Raw genomic sequence first — 25,090 nt, 5'->3', positions numbered from 1 at the left:
GTACATTTTTTTAACTCCAAGTTTCTTTGGTGACATGCATTGACCATGGAAATCATGGTGAAGATATCTTGTGTATGCACTGGGGGCAAATCATAGTACTAGGTGCTTTCGTGTGATTGCAGCTCTTAGAAGAGAAGAATATCCTTGCAGAACAACTACAAGCAGAGACTGAGCTCTTTGCTGAAGCAGAAGAGATGAGGGCAAGACTTGCTGCTAAAAAGCAGGAATTAGAAGAGATTCTGCATGACTTGGAGTCTAGGGTTGAAGAAGAAGAAGAAAGAAACCAAATCCTCCAAAATGAGAAGAAAAAAATGCAAGCACATATTCAGGTATCTGTAATAGTTTTGATTTAGAATCATATTTTGGATATTCAAGTGAAGCTGTTGAATAAGTAGCAGCTGTGTGTTAGGGTTCTTATGTCCATTGAGAAGCAAGAGGATTCTAGGTTATGGGTACCTTGGAAAGATGACCATCATTTGAAGCACACATGTAATAGAGTTTCTTTGAACATAGACTTATTGTTTTGAATAGGAATCTTTTTTATGTTCTGATGTGGCATCTTATAGTTTGCAAAGAGATTCAAAGTCAGAAACCTGCCAGGGTCTATTGCCTTCTGTAGATGACCCAACTTGCTCTTTATATGGTCATTGATATAATGTTCACTCCATTCATTAGATAGGAATCTACTAAGTGGTTTGGTTCACGAGAAATGCTTTACACTGACGTAGGAGATAGCCAAGGGTCAGAATTTTTAAACATTAACCCTTCCCTGGTACTTATTTTCTTTTTGAAATACAAGCTAAACTATAAGTACAACTGTATACATGGTTGAATACTCAGACAAATGATGTAGACAATATTTCTTCTGTCCATATCCTGGGACACATCACCTCTCTCCGTCTTCCCCCGCCACCCTATCCATTCTGCTCTTGAGCGTCAGGCTGTCAGGATCTGCCACAGTTGCTTCATGGGTGCAGTACCAAACTTTCTTTCTTCCATGTCTCTCCCTTCATATTTTTATCAACCCACAACTTACCTTTGCAAAGCACAGAGAATTCAGACCTTAGTCAAAACCACAAAAGATGTCATCCTTAGCAAACATCCCATACAATAAATCATCCAGACACCTTTCTTTCATTTTTCAACACAAAACAGCATTCAGATAGCCCATAATAGGTTAGCAGAATATCACAAAAGCTGTGAAAAGTGCATACTCTTTAATCCAGCAATTCTAAATCTAGGACTTTATTCAAAAGATAAACCAATGGAAGCCATCTAATTATTCAACAATAGAGTATTATTAAACCATTATACAGTTATAAATAAAAATGTTTATTTTAATGGATATTCATAATGTATTAATAAAGATAGTTGCAAAAGAGTGTATATGTAATAAGATCTAATTTAAAATATTTATATAACTTATAAATTTACATGTATGATTTTATATGGGAAATATCCAGAAGATCTAGAAGAATCTTCACCAACAACAGTGAGTTATCCCTGAAGATATTAATCAAAGGTTTTGATTTTCTTTTTTCTTTGTTAAGAGCATTTGCTCATTTCAGTAATATTTTACTCATGTAGGATAAGGACACCCAAATTCATCTCCAATCTCCCCAACCTATTTTTTAATTCCAAATTTTAATAACTTGACATGAAATATTTGTATTTCTTTACTTTATTTAGAAAACAAATATGTCCTTATAGAAACAGGGTTTGGGTTTTGTTTTCGTTTTTAAAGACTGTGTTCACATTCTTTTACCAGATTCTTTTAAACTTCTAGTTTTTTACACTATCATAATTCATTACCTCCTTTTGTGACATGGAAATTCATTCAAACACGGTCTTAAAATATTTATGGTATTATTAAATTATTAAGTATTGATTTTTTTTTTTTTTTTCCTCTTGTAACATATTAGAGGTTCTGTATTAACTGCATGGCCCTCAGGAAAACCTGATCTTTTGGTCCCTTGCCTTTTTTTTTTCTTTTGCCTGTAAGACTTTGGGAGATTTCTGATCTGACCCCTGTTCAATCAGAACTACCTACTAGAGCTATTTTTTGGTAGGTTTGGTTTTTAAGGTTAATTTCCTGATTTTAATATTAATGATTATTGTAGAAAACCTAGAGAACATGAAATAGCACTTAGAGGTTCCTTACAGCTGCCATCCCCATTACCTGTATCATTTGTTCTTGCATTATTCTCAACATATGTTAGGTTCCTTAATTAATTGAAATTATACTGAACATACTGTTATGTTACCTGCTTTTATCACCTTATAAGTGTGGAGTGCAGGGATGCAACTAACAAAATCCATACTGTGGGAAACTGTAGGACAAATGACCTGGTTTTTTAAACAAATAAGTGGTGAGAGAAAGGGAGAAAGAAAAAGGGAGGGAGGAAAAAGAAGTATAGGTAAACCTAGAGATTAAAAGAGTCCTAAGAGACAGATCAGTCAGTCACAATATTTGAAAGTTATGTATATTCTGATTTAAACAAAAAAATGTATTTTTTAAATGGTATTTATCTTTTAGAGATACATCCTGAAGGTTTTACAGATGAAATATGATGTCTGGGATTTGCTTCAAAATAACCCCGGGGAGAAGGGAAAAGGTGGAGGTTTAGATGAAATGAGATTGACCATGAGTTGATGCGTGTTAAGGTTGCGGTGGTGTTTATATGTGGGGCTCTTTATGCTACCCTGTCTGCTTATATGTGTGTGTGAAGTTTTTCAAAACAAAATGTTCACCTTTTGCAAGGGTTTCATTCTAAAATTAACCGTGAGTAAATTATTTAGGCAAAGTTCCTCTTGGAAATTTTCCTAAATTGGCCATACATTGATTTGTATGTACAATCCTGTTCAATAACATATGATTGTCATATATAATAATGTGGGATATGAAATGAAGATCTGCATGTTACAGTAAAAATAAGTGTAAATTCTAGACTTCCGCTTAGTTGGTGACATACTCCGGTTGTGAAAGGTGCACTAGAACTGAGACAGCTCATGTCTCACCGACCTGGACTATTTAAATTGTTTACATGTTCTCTTTCTCTGGCTGAACATGTATAGTTTAATTCAACCAAATTAAATATGCATTTGATGTAGCTCTGCTGTATTATTCATATTTCCCTGTGTTGCTAATTTTATTCCAAAATATGAATTTTAATTACTATATGTTATTCCATTTTGCAAATGTACCAACATTTGATTATCAAGACCTTTTGGTAGCATGTTCATAGTCACTCAATATTATAAATAACTCTTCACTATATGTGTTTTTATGTAAATCACATCTGTGACAATTTCCTGAAATTGCTACTTTAAAAGTTTTCAAAGCATGCTACAACTTTGCCATGTTGGCTTCCAGAAGGATTGACCCAGTTTGAACTTTAGCCTGTAGTGGATACAAATGTCTGTTCACATAACTACATTTCATATTTTTAAAAATATCCTTGCTATGTTGAAAATCAGTATGTCATTTTAATGCATTCCTGTGCACTGTGGATGTGTGGTCGAATCTCGTGGAGGAAGTGGGGAGGCTGACTGTGTTCTTCTTCGCAAGGACCTGGAAGAGCAGCTGGATGAGGAGGAAGGGGCTCGGCAGAAGCTACAGCTGGAAAAGGTGACAGCAGAGGCTAAAATCAAGAAGATGGAAGAGGAGATTCTGCTTCTTGAAGACCAAAATTCCAAATTTATCAAAGTAAGACTATTTCTATGAAAAGTTGATTTTAAAATACAGAAAATTTTCATGTTGATTCACTCACTGAAAGAGGCTTCAGACAGAAAATTCTCAAGATTTTAGGTTCATTTACTTGATTTTCTCTTTAAGTCTCTATTTATAGAGATTTCTAAAGACATAGGTACCATTTAGTTTTTTAAACCCACCAGACATCCTTATAATCTTTTAGACGTTGAACTTGTACATTTTGTGTACATGGATCATTCACTGATGACTGGTTTCCATCTGTGCAAGCGTTAATTCATCCAACACTGGTTGTGGGACTCTGTATGCCAGGCAGCGGGGCCAAGTGCTAATGGCAGGCACCAAGATGAGTGAGCCTTCCTGCCTTTTTGGAATACAGTCATGCATCGCTTAACGACAAGGACACATTCTGAGAAATGCATTGTCAGGCGATTTCGTCCTTGTGTGAATGTCATGGAGTGTACTGACACAAACCTAGATGGTATAGCCGACTACATACCTAGGTTATGTGGTAAAGCCTATTGCTCCTAGGGTACATACTTCACTGAATACTGTAGGCATTTGTAACACTATGGTAAGTATCTGTGTATCTAAACTTTTGTAAACATAGAGAAGATACAGTAAAACCATGGTATAAAAGGTAAAGAATGGTATACTTGTAGAGGGCACTTACCATGATTGAAGCTTGCAGGACTGGAAGTTGCTCTGGGTGAGTCTGTGAGTGAATGTGAAGGCCTAGGACATTACTGTACACTACTGTAGACTTTATAAACACTGTGCACTTAGGCTACACTAAATTTATTTTTATTTTAAATGTAACTGCACTATAACATTATGATGACAGTGACATCAGTAGACAATAGGAATTTTTCGGCTCCATTGTAATCTTAGGGGACCACCATCGTACACGTGGTCTGTAGCTGATCAAACATCTTTAAGGGGCATGTGACTGTAAACAATCCGCTGGGGTAGGCAGTGCCAATATTACTCATTTTCTCTCTAGTTAAAAAAAGTTGACTTTTATGAGTAACAGCAAACCAGAGTTGCTATTTTGAATGCCTTTTCTGAAGCAGTCAACTTTTTCTATTCAGGAAAAGAAACTCATGGAAGATCGCATTGCTGAGTGTTCCTCTCAGCTAGCTGAAGAGGAAGAAAAGGCAAAAAACTTGGCCAAAATCAGGAATAAGCAGGAAGTGATGATCTCGGATTTAGAAGGTTAGTGTGTGGGGATGGAGAAATTTAGGAGTGGGACATGTGACTGTAGATTTCACTGTAATCAGAACGTGTAATAAGAGAAAGTGGTATACACAGTGATTACTAATAATGATGACCTTCAGTGTGGGTTCACTTATTAAAATTGGTCTCTTTTAAGTTATTTTGTATTGCCTAGTCACTAAGTATGAAAGAATGGCTTAAAATGGTTTTACTTTTTAAAGTTCGGTACTATGGTAAAAGATACTGCCCTTTGGTGGGCATGGTTGGGCTCTAAATTAAGTTTGGGTGGGACAGGCCATTCGTACTTTCTCTGTGTTTAACCCAAGGCTGCAATACAGTGCCTAAGTTTCCCCCCACAAAGGGACTGGCCAGTGACATAAAAGCTGGCAGGGACAGAGGAGACACTGCTGAGGGCAGCAGGATCTCACTCCAATGGCAAAGGTAATGTCAGGAAATCCTAGGACATTAGGACTTCTGCAGAAGAAATAAAGAAAGAGGGTGGAAGTTGGAAAGAGCCTGCAGAACCTATCCTCGGACCAGCAGCGAGAGATGTGTCATCAGCGGAGGGAGGGGCTGGCTGGTGGCAGAACGCTCTGTACAGGCGCCCGTGGGGCTGTGCCCGCTTTCTTCATGCTTTCATGATGGGGAGGAAATAGGGTTGCTTTTTTTTCTAAGGAACTATTTAGGGTTTTGTTTGTTTATTTGTTTAATATGGACAAAAGAGGTAATGGCAGTGTGAAATTTTCATAAACCCTTTTTACTAGTACATGGCTCGCCTGCTAAGGAAGCCCCCAGAAGCAGACGGGCGTGTGTTTTCTCCCCTGTGCAATCAGCCTGTGATGCTCAGTCCCATCCCAGCAGCAGACTGGCTCTAACACAGAAGCTCACAGGCTGCGTTGCCGTGAGGAACGCATTTGAATGGAAGGGATCACAAGCACTGTTAAGGAATCTCTGCAGAATTTTAGAGGGCAGGGTGGAAGAGATGCCGCGCCTTCTCTGCCCACTCTCCTGCCTCTCTCCTCCAGTGCTCAGGGAAGGCAATCTTTTGAGTTCAAACCAGGAGTCCCATTGAAAGGAGAATGGGTGGCAGGCCTCTGGGGCACTGCCCCTGCACCTGCGGGGCCATTTTCCAGACTTGGGCACAGTGATGAATTTGACATGAGAGGACCCAAAACCCTTTGGCTTACCGTGTGGCTTCACTTCCCATGAAAGGATGTCCTTAGACAACCCAGTTTCTTCCTTAAAATTCCACCCTCATGTTCATTTATCTCCCCTTCAGTTTGATCTTGGTGAGTTTCAAATGATTGAGCAGTTGACACAGTGATCTCAAGGCAGTGATATGCTTTTGAATAAAATGGCTTATTTTCAGCTTTGACCAGTTTAAATTTTGAGTTTATGCGTGTGGTGTGTCACTCAGTGTGTTGAAGAGCTTCTTAAATATTGTCTTAAAGAACGCTTAAAGAAGGAAGAGAAGACCCGTCAGGAACTGGAAAAGGCCAAAAGAAAACTGGATGGCGAGACGACCGACCTGCAGGACCAGCTGGCCGAGCTGCAGGCCCAGATCGACGAGCTCAAGCTGCAGCTGGCCAAGAAGGAGGAGGAGCTGCAGGGCGCGCTGGCCAGGTCTGAGGCCGCCGCTCCGGGCTGCTCGGGTCCCAGGGGGGTCAGTTCCAACAGACTTCTCACGCCTGGGAGGACCTAAAACCCCAGGGAGAGTGAGATGGGTGCACCTGCTGCTGGGTGTAGCCATAGAAAGGGGAAAACCCCGGCGTACATCATTTGTGTCAGGGCAGCAAGGAAGCCTCGTAAGGTATTCTCAATAGTTATACTTAAAAGTGATTTGTCCTGTCATGAAATCCTGGGAGAGTCACACCAGAACAAATTATTTTACCACATCAGTGTTTTGGTTTCTGTAAATTACAGATTAATTTCAGTATATTTTGGAACTTCAGAGAAAATCACTTTTCAGAAATGATATTCCAACACTTATAGCATGATTTGATATTTGGTTCTAAACCATTCAGTTTTACAATGAAATCATATATAATAAATATATTTACATCTAATGTTTCATTTCTTTATAAAGAATATGTTTGGCGACATAGTTGCAATACTTGGAGTTTAATTTATAATGTGCTACAGTCAAGAAAATCTTATAACAAAAATTTCTCTCACCTCAAACATCCCAACTATTCCCAATCAGAAAAATTACCAACATTTTAAACCAGACATGTAAGCAAAAATATGCACTGTGGAAAAGAGGAAAGTAGCGGGTATGAAGGTGACTTGTCCCTTCTACTGTGTTCCTTGAGCATCTTAGACTCTGCTGGTGCCCCACAGGCTGGGTGCCAGCGTGACAGGCTAGACTGCTTCCTCCAGCAGTGCTTGAACTACAGCAATATTCGACTTCAGAGGAAATGTTTTAATATTCTAATGGTGAAAGTAAGATTATCCTACCTTTTAATGGGGAATCATAGCTGTTTGGAAAGGGCGCTGGTCTCGATTCTAGTTCTGGCTCTGCCACTACTGGCTTTGGGGCCTTCAGCGAGTCATTACCTAAGGACCGCCTGCCTGCCCCTGAGCGTCCGTGTAGCCTCGGGTCCCGGGAAGAGGGATGTATGACTGGGGTCTCCTCGGGGAGAGGGACTCGGGCTGGTTTGCCTGAAAAGCAAGCCACCTGTGCGCTGTCTCTGAGTGCTGCTTGTTCCGGGTGTTTTAACAGAGGTGATGATGAAACTCTCCATAAGAACAATGCGCTTAAAGTTGTGCGAGAGCTACAAGCACAAATCGCTGAGCTCCAAGAAGACTTTGAATCTGAGAAGGCGTCACGGAACAAGGCGGAAAAGCAGAAAAGGGACCTGAGTGAGGAGCTGGAAGCTCTGAAAACAGAGCTGGAGGATACTCTGGACACCACGGCAGCCCAGCAGGAGCTACGGTGAGTGGGACGGGGAGCACGGTGCGGTGCCCGCCGCCCTCTCCGCCAGGGTCATACAGAATTCTGCTCAGGTATGCCTGCCCTCTGTGGGAGGTGGCGTGCTTTTCTTCATGACAGCAGGTGGGAGGGTGATGAGATAGCAATGGTTAGAAACAGACCAGCCCGTAGGTAGAAAATACCTGTGCAGGGGTGTGTGGAGGGACCAGCAGGCTGAGAGGCATGGGGCGAGATGTGGTGAGAAAAGCCGTGGTTAGCCACAGGACAGCTACACACAGCAGAGTGTCATAGATGGAGATAGGACGAGAGGGAGAGATGACACGAACGCAGAAACAGGAGATAGGCGGGGCCAGACACGTGGGGGCAGAAGCAGGCAGCGTGAGCAGTGTAGGCAGACGAGAAGGGAGGGACGTGTGCACTAAGGTGAGAAGAAGGGGAGTGCAGGTGTCAGACAGACTGCATTGTGCAGCGGCATGTGCAGTACGACAGGAGCCGGCAGCCAGGTGCAGGCATGAAGAAAGTGACAAGCACAGGCGAATGCAGACAGAAGGTTCACAGCTAGAAAGCTGCAGCGTGGCAGCCCACACACAGCCAGTCACAGGAGAGCTCCAGCAGTGAGCTGACGAGCAGAGTGCGCAGGGGGCTGGCCTGCGGCCCTCGCTGGCATGTAGATCTTCTGTCATCAGCAACTGGAGTTGTGCAGAGAAGCTGTGGGAGATGTTTCAGCTTCCTGTCTTGGCAGAGGCCGTCAGCTCCTTCTCCCAGACTCAAGCCGCCAGGTGCCTGATGTCCACCCGAGGAATCCCAGCCGTAAGGGAACGCTCGCTGCCTTGGCTGGTAGATTTGGTGGCTGCATGCATGTGCTTGTGTGTGCACACATGCACACACACATACACACACACACAGACCCCTACACCCGTGCCAGCTGCTCCAGAGCGTGAGTGATGGGAAGAGTATCCCGCCACTCTAGGGAGTGTTGCCAAGGCCTGGAATAAAGCAGGAAGGACAGAAGGAATCACCTGTGAAGATAAGCATGGTCAGGGAGGTAGGAAATGACCTGGAGCAACCAGGAGGGAAACACGTGGTGGTGAACGCCCATGCTGTTCCCAGAGAACAAGAACGTATCATCCGAGTCCACCCAGTAGCCAGAAACCTGGGCACCTTAGTGTCACAGTGTCTGCAGAGCAGGTCAGCTCAGTAGAGCAGTGAGACTGTTGGTCAGGCCATGGGCATCAGGGGAGTACTCAGGGTGAAGAAACGGAGGTGGTGAGCCTAATGTTGTCCAGGATTTTGGCCATGAATATGTACGTGTACAACAGCAATACAGAGGTTGGTTGGTTTTGTTTCCAGCCTGTGTTCCCCACAGAGAAATGGTGTCTTGGGTGGAGCCCATCTGCCAGGCAGGGTTAGAGGTTTCTTACCCCCACTTCAGCAGAGTAACTGCTTTTAGCAGTTTAAGTCTTGGCCCTTCTCTTTAAAAGATTTGCTTTTTTCCTTCAAATCATCACAATAGATGGATAGATAGATAGATAGATAGATAGATAGATAGATAGATAGATAGGGGAAAAGGCTCTAATCATTTTATTTTTCCTATGCAATTCTTACAAAAAAAAGAATACAGATGATCTGTGCATATTTATTAAAAGCATGCATATGTTCAGCTGTACTCATTGATTCAGTTTTGTGAAGAATTTAGATTGACTGCCTCTCAAATGTGTGTGCTACACTCTTGCTAAGGACTGTTAGAGAACTCAAGCCCCTGCCTGTCCACTGGTTCTTCTCTGAATTATCTGCTGCATTATTAATATAAAACTGACAGTCCTCAGCAAATCAAATTCTCTTCTTCAGACTTATTGGCATTTTAAGTCTCCTAGGACTTATAATGAAAGACTAAAGGAAATTGGATTGTTACCCTGGAGGAGAGAAGGTGAAGGGTTCCTTTGACTTTTGGATTCAAATAGGGGTTAGGAAGAAAACTGTTCACCCAAATGATAATGAGCTGATAGCAGGAGAGATTGTGTTGAAGTCTGATAAGTGAAAGTACTGGCCGCTAGAAATGAAATAATCTTGATGGAAGACTTGCAGAGGACAAGGCCAGACCAGTGCACGTCTTTGACCTCTGGCCAAGTTAGTGGAGCTTGTAGCCGAGCTAGGCTGGACCACAAAGAATCTGCAGTGATTCCTTCTGGCTGGGCTGCATGCGACCACAGAGCTGGCTCCCGCTGGGGCCCTGTTCTCTGGGCACAGTGATCGCTGTGCCTCTGGGTCTCACTACCCCACTGGTAAATAGGGAAAATGTATCCACGCGGAATCACCGTGCGAGTCACTGGTTGTATGTTTTAAAGCATAGAACAAGTGAGACTGCGGTCAGGTCTGCACAGCAATTGCGTCAGGATTATTACAAGGTTACAGCTAATTAAACTGTGTTAATATAGGTCTTAGCAGGAGTGGTATTTACCTGACTGGTTTCAGTCTTTATCAAACTGTATGCTCAGACACGGTGCTCAGATTGACAGATTTACAGAGTGCGTTATTACGGACAGTGAATTCTCTTCACTAATTCTCATTAGGGAAATAATTTTGATTATTCAAGTTACCCTCTACATGTTATAGCCAATCGTAAAAATATTAGAAAGCCACCTAAAGATATTTAATACTAACATAATCTTGATACTCCGAGTGCAGGTTAGGTAAAACCTCAATTTATCTCAGAACCTTGAAATCCTATGGTCCTGTACCTGCTGTGTTCTCATATCAAACACCAGAGACCCTTTCTGAACCAGAAAAGTGACCCTTCAACCTGCCTTATAATTTTCCTGTCCCTCCAAAAGGTAACACCTCATCCCCAACCTTAAGCCACTTCCTGACAGAGTTTTGGGAGTATGTTAGTTCATTACAGCTACTTCACATGAACCATTAAGAAAGAATCTTGCTTTGGTTATGGTGCAAGATCCTGACTTGTTTGGCCTTTGCCAGCCCTTCATTTTTCAAAGCCTCTTTGGAATGTACCTTTTTCTGGTTTTGTTAAAGTCTGCTGAGGCTGTGGCAGGCAGTTTGGCATCTTGTGTTAACCGATGCCTGACCTACAGTGAAACCAGACTGCCCAGAACAATTTGAAGACCTGTAGAGACATCATTCTGTGTCTCGATTGTAGGTTGGATGTGGAATGGAAATTGCACTGGTTCTAGAAGGATTTCTGATATCACAATAATAGATATGCTAGCCTATAGAAAATAGCGTGTCACATATTTATCAAAGGGATTGATGTAATATTTAAAACAAAAATAGCACTCTTTAAAATATATATATATATATATGCAGTTTTAATTTAATTAGTTGGCTAATTCTCAACTTCTTAAAAAATGTGTTTCTCTAGTACAAAACGTGAACAAGAAGTGGCAGAGCTGAAGAAGGCTCTCGAGGAAGAAACCAAGAACCATGAGGCTCAAATCCAGGAGATGCGACAAAGACACGCAACAGCGCTGGAGGAGCTCTCGGAGCAACTGGAACAGGCCAAAAGGGTGAGGGAAACTCTGCCGTGTGCCCAGGCTGTGGGAGAAGTCGCCATCAGACCGGCTTCCACCCTCCCTGGCCATCCCATTCAGTCATCTCTTGATTAATTCCCAGGCTCTGTAGGACACTGTGGTGGGCTGGTGGGGACCCAGTTGCTCCTAAGGTCAGAGCTGCATTTGAAAGCACACTGTTTACTTAGGACAGCCACGTGCAACTGCATGGTTCCCACATTCATTTCAAATCACATGTTCCTCCTCAATGTCCCCTTTACTAGTGTCATCTTCATTCTCCCAATGGCTTAGCCCAAACACCTGGACTGGTTTTCAAGTCATTCTTCTCTCACTCACCTGCTGCCAGCAAGTGACAAGTCCTGTTGATACTCCCTTTCAGGTGCTCCTTACCTTTGTCTCTCCCTTTTTGTCCCTCCCTTCCTCTGATCTCATCTCAGCCACCATACACTGTTGCCATTCGTGCATTGTTCCCTCTTCCATGTCTCATATGTAGGTTTTCTATCTTGCTGGAACTTAATCTCATGTACCCTCTAACTGATGCCATCTGTCTGTGCAGACTGGTCATCTTCCTCATTCCTCCCATAGTCATCCTCTCCTTCGTGCCTTTGCTCTTGCTCTGGTTTCCCCATCTTCCCCTACACGGCCTAGCACATGCCACCTTTTAATTTATACAGTGACAGTATTAACAGTTACTGAACATTTACATTAGTATGTGTCAGTCACTGTGCTAAGTACCCACATGGATTGCCTTTCATCTTTATTACACCCCTATGGCATAGTCTCTGTCGTCTTCATTTATAGGGTAAGGAAACTGAGGCCCAGCAGCATTAGGTAACTAAGCCAGGGTCACACAGCTAGTGAGTGGAAAGGCAGAGTGGAGCCAGGCAGTCTGGCACCAGAGTCCCTTGTAATCACCCCGCGACACTCCATCTCGTCCCTGCAGTGAGACGTCCCTAAGTATCTGCATTTAGCATCCAGAGCAGCGTGTGCAGATGTGTTCCTCACACAGAAATCTTCGCACTTAGAGAATAGACGTTTTCATTCCTTCATTCAACAGATGTTGACTGCCAGTTCACTGTGTGTCACGCACAATTCTGCAGATACAAAACACAGTGCTTTTTATGGAGGATTGTAAAATAGCTAGTAAATTATTTTTCCCTTCCCTCTCCTAGTTCAAGGCAAACCTGGAGAAGAACAAGCAGGGCCTGGAGACGGATAACAAGGAGCTGGCGTGCGAGGTGAAGGTGCTGCAGCAGGTCAAGGCCGAGTCCGAGCACAAGAGGAAGAAGCTTGATGCGCAGGTCCAGGAGCTGCACGCCAAGGTCTCAGAAGGCGACAGACTGAGGGTGGAGCTGGCCGAGAAAGCGTGTAAGCTGCAGGTAAGCCAGGCCCCTCGACCTGGGCACATGGTGCCGTAACGTAGCCAGAGTTGACCCATTTTATCCCTCCGTGGCCTTGACAGGCCCGCAGCTAACGTGCCATGAAATGTCTGAAAGTTGCCATCACAAGTAAATACATCAAATCTTAGGTGTCCCTAGTGTATATTACTTTGATGAAGTTAAATAGTGTTTATTTTTAAGAGTAAGACAGCATGTATTGGCCTTAAACCTAATCAATTCCACTTTGAATTATGTTTATAGTTCTTTGAATGGTTTTAAGCATGACTTCAACTTCTCCATTAGTCTAGTAAATAAGAGAATAGGAACAACGAGCAAAAAAATATACCTAGTATTGGTGAAGATTTGAGAAAATTGAATTTTTTATACACTGCTGATTGAAGTATAAATTAGTACAACCTTTTCTAGTTTGGCAATTTTGTATCATGAGCCTTAAAACTAAGAATACCCTTAGACCCAGTAAATCTGTGTCTAGTCATTTATCACAGGGAAATAACTAAGGATGTCGCACAGATTCAACTTTGAGACTGTTCATCCCAGAAGCGTATGAAAGCACATGCAGCCACCCCTAGGTACCCACGGGGGATTGGTGCCAAGATCTCCTGCAGATACCAAAATCTGCCGACGCACATGCCCCTAATATAAAATGGTGTAATTAGTATTTGCATATGTGCACATCTTCCCATACACTTTAAATCATCTCTAGATTACTTATAATACCTAATGCAATATAAATGCTATATAAATAGTTGTTAATACAGTATTATTTATGGAATAATGACCAAAAGAGTCTACACGTGTTCAGTACAGATGAAATTTTTTTTTTCTTTCTTTTTTTTTTTTTTTGAGACAGAGTCTCACTTTGTTGCCCGGGCCTGAGTGAGTGCCATGGCATCAGCCTAGCTCACAGCAACCTCAAACTCCTGGGCTCAAGCAATCCTCTTGCCTCAGCCTCCCGAGTAGCTGGGACTATAGGCATGCGCCACCATGCCCGGCTAATTTTTTCTATATATATTTTTAGTTGGCCAGATAATTTCTTTCTATTTTTAGTTGAGACGGGGTCTCGCTCTTGCTCAGGCTGGTCTCGAACTCCTGACCTCAAGCGATCTGCCCACCTCGGCCTCCCAGAGTGCTAGGACTACAGGCGTGAGCCACCACACCCGGCCGAAATTTTTTTTTTTTCTAAGTGTTTTCAATCCATGGTTGGTCGATCCACAGATGTGGACCCCATGGATACGGAGGGCCGACTGTAATTGAAAATAACTCAAGTCCAATAATGGACTTGCAACCAACAAAACGGTGTGGTAGAATATTTATTGGTAAGAAAAGATAGACACTACGTACTACTGCATTGAAGAAACATTACAGAACTGTGTTGTGCCAGAGGCCCAAGACCACCGTACAGCTCGATGGTTCACTAGGAGAAATCAGGACCGAGCGTGTAGCCCACTCACAGTGCAGGTTTATCACAGTGGAAAGTTACAAAGTAAAGTCCACAAACAAAGGCAAAGGGCGCCTGGGGCGAGGGCCTGAGGGGACCAGGCTGGAGCTTCCAGTTCTCCCAGTGGAGTCACACAGGCCACACTTACTTCCTCTAGCAACAAGACATGACAGTAACGTGTGAAATGCTGTCTCCCAGGAAGCTCCTTAGGACCCAGTGCCCAGGGTCTGCTGGGGATGCCGTGTAGGCACTCCCTGCCTGGCGCACACCAAAACTCCAGACTCCCAGAAGGAAAGCAGGTGTTCAGCATAAACCAGTGTTTGCACGAGTAGTTGAGGCACCATGAGCCCCTTTTTGTTTAGGGAATGGTGGGAGCCCTCCCAAAATCTAAGTTCCCAGACGCCAGCCAAGGGGCAGCATTGCCAGCGGGCCTTTCTAAGGAGAGCAGTCTCAGGCCTGCTCGGTTAACACGTGTGTACTCAAATATTCTGTGTGTGCGTGCGCTCACACATCTGGGAAGATATTCCTAAAAGGGACGATCTCAGAAATAGCATTATGAAGTCTGCGTACAGGGGGAGATGAGGTGAACGACATTTACTGGGCCCCTGTGCTGCACCAGCCGTGTATTAGGCTCCTGCGTATGTTGTTCCCCATTTAATCCTCAATCGTCCCCATCCAACAGGTGAGGAAGCTGAGGCTCAAAGAAGCTAAGGGGCTTGCCTCCTCTGGTGACTTACCTGGCAACTTACAGAGAGGGAATTGAGGGCAGGGGGTCCCTCTTGACTCCAAAGCCCTTCCCCACCACTCTGTTCCCAAGACTGAAAAAGCGTGAGCTCTCTGAAGGATGTTGCTAAAAGAGTGAAAATAGAAACGTCATTAGCTGTGCGACATGTGCCTTTCCCTTGGCTACTATGCCTATAGGACAAATGAAAAACAGGGGTGCCCTGCTGTCCCTTCTGAGTCCCTTGGCTCCTGTAATAATACCTGCTGTCCTCACAAAAAATTATAAAACATCTTATACCATGAAGATATTTTTGGAAAATATTTTAGAGCTATCATTAACCAAGGAGGAAAAAGAAGAGAAAATATGACCATATTATTCATGAAATCTGATCATAAGAAATAGCTTAAATATTCATGATGAGTTTATAATACCAGATTTTTAAAAATTTAAAAAACTTCTGACTGAATACCAGAATTGAAACTTCTCTGGTCTCTTTCATGAAGTTTTCAAGTTCTATAAGAATATGAATTATACTTGTCCCCTAAAGCACATGGTGAATGCATCTTAATGTGAAAAAGGATCAAAGTCAAACACCTGCTGGTCTTACAGCCTCTTCACATAGAAGAGCAATCACTCTTTCAAAGAATCAGTGTAATTTTCATCTCTTTGTGATAAAAATAAAACAAGACAGTAATCCATAGTTGGAAGGCCTCCTCCCCCCACACCCCTGTGGGGGCTCTGGCATCCTCCTCTCCCTATTTGTTCAGTGGCTGGGGACTGCATTGAGGTGTCTGTGGGGGCAGGCAGGTATTCGTGCCTACCTGCACTGTTGGAAGCAGTAGACTCGTGGTGGTGAAAGTCTTCCTTAACTCAGTTTTAGGTTCACTCCCCCCAACCCCAAACTCTGCTCTGTTTGTGTTCTGTGTAAGAGCTATGGTTATGAACCCTTCTGTTTGCTTACTGTTGAGTTGAATTTAATCTTTTGCTCCTTGCAGAATGAGTTGGATAATGTCTCAACCCTTCTGGAAGAAGCAGAGAAGAAGGGTATTAAATTTGCAAAGGATGCAGCTAGTCTTGAGTCTCAACTACAGGATACACAGGTATTCCACCGGGAGCAGGGTCTTTATAATAACTAACATTTCTGCGATGTGTAAGTTGGTGAAACATACTAGTCCCAGAATTATCTTCTATCTCACCTCTTATCACGCTGCCTGGGCTGCGGTTTACCCAGGCAGTGGTCCTATTGTGCACAATGTCTTCCTGGCCATTCTAATAAGATTGTTTTATTATGGTTGAAATTTCACGCTGACCTAAGAGAAACATTCCATTTTATTAAAGGGTAGATGAAAGCTTCCTCATCATACTGTTAAGATATATATTGAATCATCTGTTCCGGATCTTTTCAAGTCAGTTACAAGTTACTTGAAAATAACATGGCCCTTTTTTTCTTGGAGTTTTGCATCTTTTATTAAATTTACAAGCATTTATGAGTTTTTATTTGCCTGGTTCTGGACTAGGTGCTGGGAATATGGGGTGAAATTCTCAGACAAGCAGAAAGTGGAATAATTAGGTAGTTGGGGCAAGTTCAGTATAACTGGGGCAGTTGCTGTGACAAGGAACATCATCGTGGTTAGTAAGACTACAGGAGGCGAGGCCAGATCACAGAACTGCATCAGCATGTGCCTTTGAGATTTTCAAATCTGAAAGCAACAGGAAAAACATGTTTGCACTTACAGTGTAGGAAAGTTAATCTAGCAGAAAGTATAAGGACAAATAATCAAGTGCCCAAGATGGGAGGTGATCCTGGTGAGAAGTGGGGTAGAGAGGAAGGGATTCTGGAAGTGCCTGAGGAGACACAGGGAGGGAGGCCACGGCCTGGGCCCCTGGGGGATGCTGCTGCCATTAGTCCAGGCCAAGCTTGAAGCAGTATTTGTGTTAAGAGCTTTGACAAAGTTACCACGTGTGTTTTTAAGTCATCTGTGTTTATTAGTGTCACTGGGTATTTCTCATACACTAAGGCTCTCTCTTTTTTATAAACATGAATTTTTTAATAGAGGTGTTTTTGTTTTGGCGATAAACATAACTTAAGTATTGACCTTTTAAAAAAAATAAACAGGAGCTTCTTCAGGAGGAGACACGCCAAAAGCTGAACCTGAGCAGCCGTATCCGGCAGCTGGAAGAGGAGAAGAACAGCCTGCAGGAGCAGCAGGAGGAGGAGGAGGAGGCCAGGAAGAACCTGGAAAAGCAAGTGCTGGCCCTGCAGTCCCAGGTGCGTGGTGCCCCTTAGGAAGCTGTGGTGGCCTAGATGTGTGTATTTAGCAGCTAATGTCCCTGCTATGCTGGGCTGTTTCAACTCCATTTGGGACAGTTAATTAGGTTGTACTAAATTAAGCCCGCTCAGTGTTTTTTTCTTTGACCCAACCCAATGCTGCTACTCTATGCTGGCTCTAATGTTGGGAGCCTTTAGAATAAAGACATAGGACTGTGTCAACCATGTAAAGTTTCAATCCAGTCATCATCTTATACACTATTAGCTAAGAAATTAAGTTACAGTCTATAGATTCATTTGTTTTAAAATCATATAGTATTGAAATATAGTATTTTTTTCTTATCACAAAATAATTGAAAACAAAAACTTTTCTTTCTTCTTCAAAGGCAAAAACCAATTGAGTTCTTTAATGTTGATCTTTTTGTTTTTCCTTGCACAAAACTTAGTTGGCCGATACCAAGAAGAAAGTAGATGATGACTTGGGCACAATTGAAAGTTTGGAAGAAGGCAAGAAGAAGCTCCTCAAAGACGTGGAGGCATTGAGCCAGCGCCTAGAGGAGAAGGCGCTGGCTTACGACAAGCTGGAGAAGACCAAGAACCGCCTGCAGCAGGAGCTCGACGACCTGACGGTGGATCTGGATCACCAGCGACAGATCGTCTCCAACTTGGAGAAGAAGCAGAAGAAGTTCGATCAGGTGGTGCATCTGGGTCGGCTCTCCCAAGCCCAAGCCTGTGCCACATGTCATTTCCTCCTGGCAGAGCTCCCGATTTTGTTGTTTTGGTTTAAAATAATCTTTTCGTATTTAAAGACAACTAAAAGTGATACAGGCCAGGTGCGGTGGCTCATGCCTATAATCCCAGCAGTCTGGGAGGTTGAGGCGGGAGGATCACTTAAGGCTCAGAGTTCAAGACCAGCCTGGGCAACATAGTGAGACTCTGTCTCTATAAAAAAATTTTAAAATTAGCCAGATGTGGCATGTGCCTATAGTCCTACCTACTCAGGAGCCTGAGGCAGAAGGATCACTTAGCCCAGGAGTTTGGGGTTATAGTGAGCTATGATTATATCACTACACTCCAGCCTAGGCAACAGAGCAAGACCTCATCTCTTTAAAAAAAAAAGTGATATATGTTTATATCAAAATAGGAAAAAGAAAAGCAAAAAAGGAAATACGAAAACACCCATAATATAATAGTAGCATTCTTAGCAATAAGTCTGACAGGTAGTGAGTGAGAAGAGTTTATGCTGCTGTTCTTACTGTTGCTAATACTCCCTCATGCCATTCTGCATAGCTGTTAGCAGAAGAGAAGAACATCTCTGCTCGCTATGCAGAAGAGCGAGACCGCGCTGAAGCAGAGGCCAGAGAGAAAGAAACCAAAGCCCTGTCCCTGTCCCGGGCCCTCGAGGAAGCCCTGGAGGCCAAGGAGGAGTCTGAGAGGCAGAACAAGCAGCTCCGAGCAGACATGGAAGACCTGATGAGCTCCAAAGACGACGTGGGGAAGAACGTAAGTGGCCAGTGGGCCCCACGTTTCCGCACAGATCGGTATCCCTGGGGCTTGCTTGGGGCCTTGAAAAAGGGAGCAGGCGACTCCTTGGTGCCTGAAGGACCTGGGATTGCACAGCCCACAGCAAAGCAGTCTGGGAGTGTCTTGGCCTGTGTATGAGCAGGGGATTGAAGTCTTCTGGGCCCAGCTGTCAGGTTTTCTGCAGTCTCTTCTCTGTTACCAGACTTGGAGATCTGGCAGCAGCACTGGCAAGTGGTGAAAGTGTCCCAGCCTGCATCCTGGCAGGGGGTCTTTCAACAAAAAGGTTTCATTGTTCTGCATTTACAAGACACCAGATCCCCTCTGTCTCCAGCACAGAATAGGGACCCGGAGTGGAGGAGGTGGGAACCGCGGCTCTCTCTGGCCTGGGTCTTCCCAGTGAGGCCCCATTGTTTTCTGTGAAGCCTTCAGTTGTTTGGGGGCTTATTCACAGTTTGGAATTTCTGTGGCATTTTTCTCTTTCCATTGCACTTATCTTCCCCAAGAGCTGCAGTGATTTTTATTTACCTTACGTCCCTCCCTAGCATGTGATGTGTTGAGGATAGCAAAACGGACCAGGCCTGGCATCCAGAGATGAGGTTCTAGGCCTGGCTTTTCCGGCAGCTCCCATCCTGACCATAGGAAGCCGCTTAAACTTTTTAAACCTAAGTTTCCTCATCTGTCAGATGGATATTATACTCACCCAATTTCATGAAGCTACTGCACCTGCTCTGAATAGTACAAAGTCCTCTATAAAGGTAAGGTCTCGTTTTCATGGGATACGCCATCCAGCCACATCATAAGTGAGGCAAGACTGTGCTACCTTCTTGCTGGGTCTCAACCTGGTGCCCAGGGACCAGCCCCGTGGACAAGAAGAGGCCACTAAACATGGAAATGACCATGACTACCTAGTAAAGGTGGAGAAAATTCTGCAGTTGGCTCCAATTCCTTATTACTTGATCCACATTAGTTTTCCCAAGAGTCAACACTCACATGCTCATCCCATCAACATGTCTTTTGTGCCTACTAAGGACCAGACACTGCTTAGAAATGGCCCTCCTCCTGTCGTAAGTCTTCCTCTGCTCGCCCTGTGAGGACTGACACGGTCATGGGCCCAGAGGCCGTGCCAGCAGCACCTAGGCGCACCTCCAGAGGCTGTCGTGAGGGTCAGATGGGACAGGATGTGGGAGCACTTGGCACGGTGTTCGGCACAGAGAGCTAGGTCAGTGTTTGTCCAGAGAAAGAGAATCCTCCTTTTAGTTTACCTGCTTCTCAGGCTCAACCCACCCCAGTATTCTGAAGTTTCCACATGTGCATTTGCAACATGAATGATCTTTTCTACAGCAAGAAGAGGTGTCTGTCGTGCCTGTTCCACACGGACAGCAGGCAGGGGACAGATAGGTTCCCCTGACATTGTTCTTAGTGCTGCAGTTGTAAGTTGCATACTCTGAAAGCAGCCTTGCTGTGTGTGTGTGTGTCCAGAGGCTGGCCTGGGTAGCTCCAGTGGCCAGCGTGCCGTGAGGGGGCCTATAAAATAGGAAGACTGCTGGCCTTAACTTGTGCCTCTGCCAAGGGTCACCTCCTTCCTGATGCTTCCGGTGGTTTAGGTTCATGAACTCGAAAAGTCCAAACGGGCCCTGGAGCAGCAGGTGGAGGAAATGAGGACCCAGCTGGAGGAGCTGGAGGACGAGCTGCAGGCTACGGAGGATGCCAAGCTGCGGCTGGAGGTGAACATGCAAGCCATGAAGGCCCAGTTCGAGAGGGACCTGCAAACGAGGGACGAGCAGAACGAAGAGAAGAAGCGGCTGCTGATTAAACAGGTAGGTCAAGGGAAGCGTGGCCTCCAGAGCAAGGTTTGCAGGTTCTCAGCCCAGTCCTCGGTCAACAGCTAGTTCATTCATGTTAGAACACACTGAGTGGAGTAAAAGTAATTTATTTGGTCATTTGAGAATTTTATTCTTTAATTTTATTGTAATGGATTTAGATTCTCTACTTCTCAGGCAGTGTCATTGCTGCTTACAAGCCAGGGTACTTAGCATTTGAAAGGCCCTCAGTGGAATCTCGAGGGAGTACGCGGTTAGGGTCATGTTCTGTCCCCGAAAGTGGTAAGGAAAGACTCAGTGCTCACCAGGCAAGCTGACTTGGCAGATATCTGTAGTTCTGAATCCTGATTAAATCACTCTTCAAAAGAAAAGAAGCAGATATTTAAATTTTTTATTTTAAAAAGTTGTTAGCCATATGTGATTTGTATATGTTTCTGAATGTATATTAAACACTCTTCTGAACATATATTAAACTTCTAATCTAAAACTTTAAAAACTCGATATTTTGACAGTGCCTTAGAGTTCATGGTAATAAGTCCTGGATTTGGAATATATTTAATTTTGCTTTATTTTGATATTTTCATTCCACAAATGTTTATTGGCCATTTATTGCTGGATAACAAATTACCCCAAACTTAGTGGCTTAAAACAATCATGATGTCACAGTTTCTGTGGACCAGGAATTGGTTCTGGTGCAGGTGGGACCTCAGTCGGGTGTCAGCAGGAGGCCTCAGCACCTCGCCCCGTGGGCTTCTGCAAAGGCTGCTTGGGTGTCCTGGAGGCGACTTCCCCAAGAGTGAGAGATCCTAAAGAACAAGCAAGCGAGGAGGAAGCTTCTGGGCCTTTTATGACTACTCCCAAGTTGCACCCAGTCACTTTCTTTTTATTCTGTTCACTGGAAGTGAGTCACCAAGTCCAGCCCACATTGGAGAGGCTCTCACTCTCAAAGGTGGAGTATCAAACAATTTGTAGACATATTTTAAAACCACGACATTTACAAATGTGTAAGTGGGTATATGTAAGGAGCCTCTTGTTATCCTTCAGGTCAGACCCAGGTCTCCGCAGGGTAGAGCAAGGGGACTATGGCAGCTCTGCGTTACGTGGGAGCAGCTGCCCCTCCCCTCCCCCACCCGGACCCCCTGCAAAAGCAGGACAACACAGGTCTTGCTTCGCGCCTTTGGCGAGGACCGGTTGAGCCACCCCTCATCCCAGGCCGCTGTGCTTCTTGGCATCCCGGGAGGGTGCTGTTCTGTTCAGGGGGGCAGCACCTGGAAGGTAGGGAGCACTCCTTGCTCGTCTGCGGGTCCCAGTGCCAGCGCACTGCCCAGGGCACAGCAGCCCTCTGTAAATACTTCCCAAGCGAATGGGCGAAGCATGACAGGTGGGAAGGCCTCATCAGGTGTGGACAGACTATCTGGTGAGCTCGCAAGCTGATAAAGTTAGAGGGGAACAGCTTTGTGTCTGGACCTCCTCACCGGTGACTGAGGCATCAGGATTCTGATTGAAAGTCGAGAGCACCTTTCTCAGGATCCCCCATGCAGTGGCGTGACCAGCAGTAGTGCCCCTTCCCTGTGGTACACTAGGAAGACAGTCCCCAAGCCAGTGGGTGACTGCAGGGTGTGTCTGCCTCAGTCTCCAGCCCATATTTGTCTCATTTTCTTTGTCCTCACTCTCCCATATCTGCTCTAAAGCTGGCCTCCGTGTTGTCACTCCTCCATCACCTGGCTTCCACTGCCTCCCGTTCCTGCTGAGCAGACGGCGGTTTCTCCGGGCTCTGAAGCCTGCAGCCTGGCCACGCCGCACCTCCCCACGGCTCTAGGAAGTCGTGCCCACTCTGTCCTCTGGGCCTCTCCCCCGGCTCCATGCCCCCCCCCCCCCCCGGCGTCTGTCGCAGCCCTTTATCTATCAAGTTGTTACCTCATCGTCTCAGGTCTTTGTGTCACCTGGGCTATGAGCCCGAGTCAGAGCCTCTGCCTTCTTACGTGCCCTCGGAGCAATCAGTGGGCATGGTTTGTACCAGGTGTTGTTTAAAGATCCTTTTGAACAAAATTCAACTACTGTGGTTTTCTGTTAGTAATAACTGCTCTGTAACTGGAGCACTTCTAGAGTAACAGAAGGTTCCACTCGCCAGAGCCCTCAAACAGTGACGGGCTGCCTGTCCTCTGTGCGCGGAAACTTGGATGTGACCAAGCATAACCTGGTGCTGTTCATCAGGTGCGGGAGCTGGAGGCGGAGCTGGAGGACGAGCGGAAGCAGCGGGCGCTTGCTGTGGCTTCAAAGAAGAAGATGGAGATAGACCTGAAGGATCTCGAAGCTCAAATCGAGGCTGCGAACAAAGCTAGGGATGAAGTGATCAAGCAGCTCCGCAAACTCCAGGTACGTGCAGCCATCGAAGCCCCTGGGCAGTGTCCTGGGGCCCTACTGAGACGCAGCACTGGGGACCCGGGAGGCTCTTACACAGACTCAAACTGTGGAGCTGGGGAGGAAAGTGCTGTGCAGTGTCCAGCCTATCACTTGCCACCGAGCTCCCTGCTGACCCAGCGCCACTCCAGGCCACACAATGCAGCCATCACCCGTGGCTGTGGGTTGGGGTGGCAGGCCATAAAGATGGCACGTGTGCATCTGCTGTGACTGCAGGATATGCTTGAGCCCACTTAGTGAGACAGAGCTGGGGTGGAGTCACCACGTGGATCATCCTTGCTGAACACACTCTTGTGGCCCTGAACGGCCTCTGGCAATGCCTAACTCGACACCCACCTGCCTCTCCTGGAGAGGAGGGCCCTGTGACTTTGCTGCGTTAGTGCCGTGAGCGTTAGTGATCTTTTCAGTCTGTCTTGCTACCCCGATGACATACCAGTTTTCACTACCACAATCAAAAAGTGATCTCTGTGGTAGTTCACAGTGTGGGTGCGTGGAATGGGCCCTCACATGTACTCCTGATAGACACATAAATACGTACTTCTGGGTAGAATATGTCAGTTGGGACAAAAACCTTAGAAAATTTCCCTTCTTTTGGCCTTGGTGATTCCACATATTGAGAATTTATTCTGTTTTGTTGAAGATTTTTACATCTATATTTATAAGGAATATTGGTCTGTAGTTGTGATATCTTTATCACTTCCGTAGTTATAATGAATGTATCTTACTTTTATAATGTGGAAAAAGTATCATAGGTTTAAAAACTAAGAGTGTAAACTACACTAAATCCTTCTTATTTAATCTTAGGCTCAGATGAAGGATTACCAACGTGAATTAGAAGAAGCTCGTGCATCTCGAGATGAGATTTTTGCACAATCCAAAGAGAGTGAAAAGAAACTGAAAAGTCTGGAAGCAGAAATCCTTCAGTTGCAGGAGGTTTGTTTGTTTACTTATTCACCCATTTGTTCAACAACTGTTTGCCCTAAATTTCTCCAAGATCAGCTAGATATATCTTTTTAATATGTTTGTAGCCTAGTGTAGGATTTTTTTTTTTAAGCACCATCTCATTGCTTCAGTTCAGCAAACAGAAAGTGATCCCACTTTGACACTTGCTCGTGTATATTCCTCTACCTGGCTAAAGGCGAAGGAGCAGATTTGTAACTTTTCAAGCCACCTTCCAGGCTTGGTGCCCTGTATGAGAAAAGGGAGTGACACTTAACTGTTTATTTGGTGTTGGTAAGTTTTAGGTCATTTAACTCTAACCTGGGTGATACAACATTGCCTTGTTTCACAGAGAAGCACTATTCATGAGATACTTCAAAGGAGAGAAGTTTGTTTCATTAAATTCCTCTTCTTTCATTTATTTATTTTGCAAGTTTTCATGGGAAAAGGACTGATGAAGTGTTGTATATAGTATGGATCATATCAGTGCAAGGCACACTTAAGCTTGTACATTTCTGTATAGATGAAGGATGATCAGAATGTATTCATTGTATTCAAACCTGGAAAGATAGTAGCTTAAGTGAAACACTGGCATCAGTTAATATGAAAAAACTCCCAATACAAACACCTAGAGATGTTGGATAAAATAGTACCAGAGCGGAGCTGAGCTTGCAGGAGAGAAAGGGAGCTCCCCAGGTGTCGGGAACAGAGAAGGTACTGAAACCCAGACCTGCAGACGCTGAGATTCCCCCAGAGCCGGGTTCGGGTTTGATCCCTCTCAGTTTTCTGTTCTATTGTTTCTTGCTCTTGCCTTTATTTCTTTGGATGTTTTTTTTTCTTTTTCTGACTTCTTGGGTTGGACACTTAGGTCGTCAACTTTCACACTTCTTGTCTAACATGCTCATAAAAGACTAAATTCCCATCTAAGTTCTGTTTTCACTGTATCCCACAAACTCTGATATGGAGTGATTTCATCACCATTTAATTCCGATTTATCTGATTTCAATTATGGTTTCTTTTCTATCCATGAATCATTTAAAAATATGATTGAAATTTCTAAATGTATGGCTTTTTTTTTTTAGTTGATTGTTAGTTTTATCACATTGTGGTCAGAGAATGTTGAGAACAGCCCTAGGGCCTAGAACATGATCAGTTTCTATAAATGTTCCGTGTGT

At 44.3% G+C, this 25,090-nt stretch overlaps 1 protein-coding gene across 1 annotated transcript in view; it reads left to right on the top strand.

Annotated features, from left to right (window-relative positions):
• Positions 1 to 25,090, top strand: part of MYH10 (myosin heavy chain 10) — a 137,706-nt gene that overhangs the window by 104,210 nt on the left and 8,406 nt on the right. Inside the window, exons 22-35 of the mRNA XM_045570234.1 lie at positions 123 to 329; positions 3,569 to 3,706; positions 4,801 to 4,924; positions 6,376 to 6,547; positions 7,647 to 7,859; positions 11,233 to 11,377; positions 12,553 to 12,759; positions 15,938 to 16,042; positions 17,059 to 17,211; positions 17,658 to 17,906; positions 18,502 to 18,714; positions 20,340 to 20,552; positions 22,770 to 22,931; positions 23,781 to 23,909. Of these exons, the coding sequence (XP_045426190.1) occupies positions 123 to 329; positions 3,569 to 3,706; positions 4,801 to 4,924; positions 6,376 to 6,547; positions 7,647 to 7,859; positions 11,233 to 11,377; positions 12,553 to 12,759; positions 15,938 to 16,042; positions 17,059 to 17,211; positions 17,658 to 17,906; positions 18,502 to 18,714; positions 20,340 to 20,552; positions 22,770 to 22,931; positions 23,781 to 23,909 (2,430 nt within the window). The remainder of the gene's footprint in view (positions 1 to 122; positions 330 to 3,568; positions 3,707 to 4,800; positions 4,925 to 6,375; positions 6,548 to 7,646; positions 7,860 to 11,232; positions 11,378 to 12,552; positions 12,760 to 15,937; positions 16,043 to 17,058; positions 17,212 to 17,657; positions 17,907 to 18,501; positions 18,715 to 20,339; positions 20,553 to 22,769; positions 22,932 to 23,780; positions 23,910 to 25,090) is intronic.

This window comes from Lemur catta, chromosome 15 (genome assembly GCF_020740605.2).
Source record: "Lemur catta isolate mLemCat1 chromosome 15, mLemCat1.pri, whole genome shotgun sequence".
In the NCBI taxonomy this organism is placed as follows: domain Eukaryota; kingdom Metazoa; phylum Chordata; class Mammalia; order Primates; family Lemuridae; genus Lemur; species Lemur catta.
This window is presented reverse-complemented; position numbering and strand designations above follow the sequence as displayed.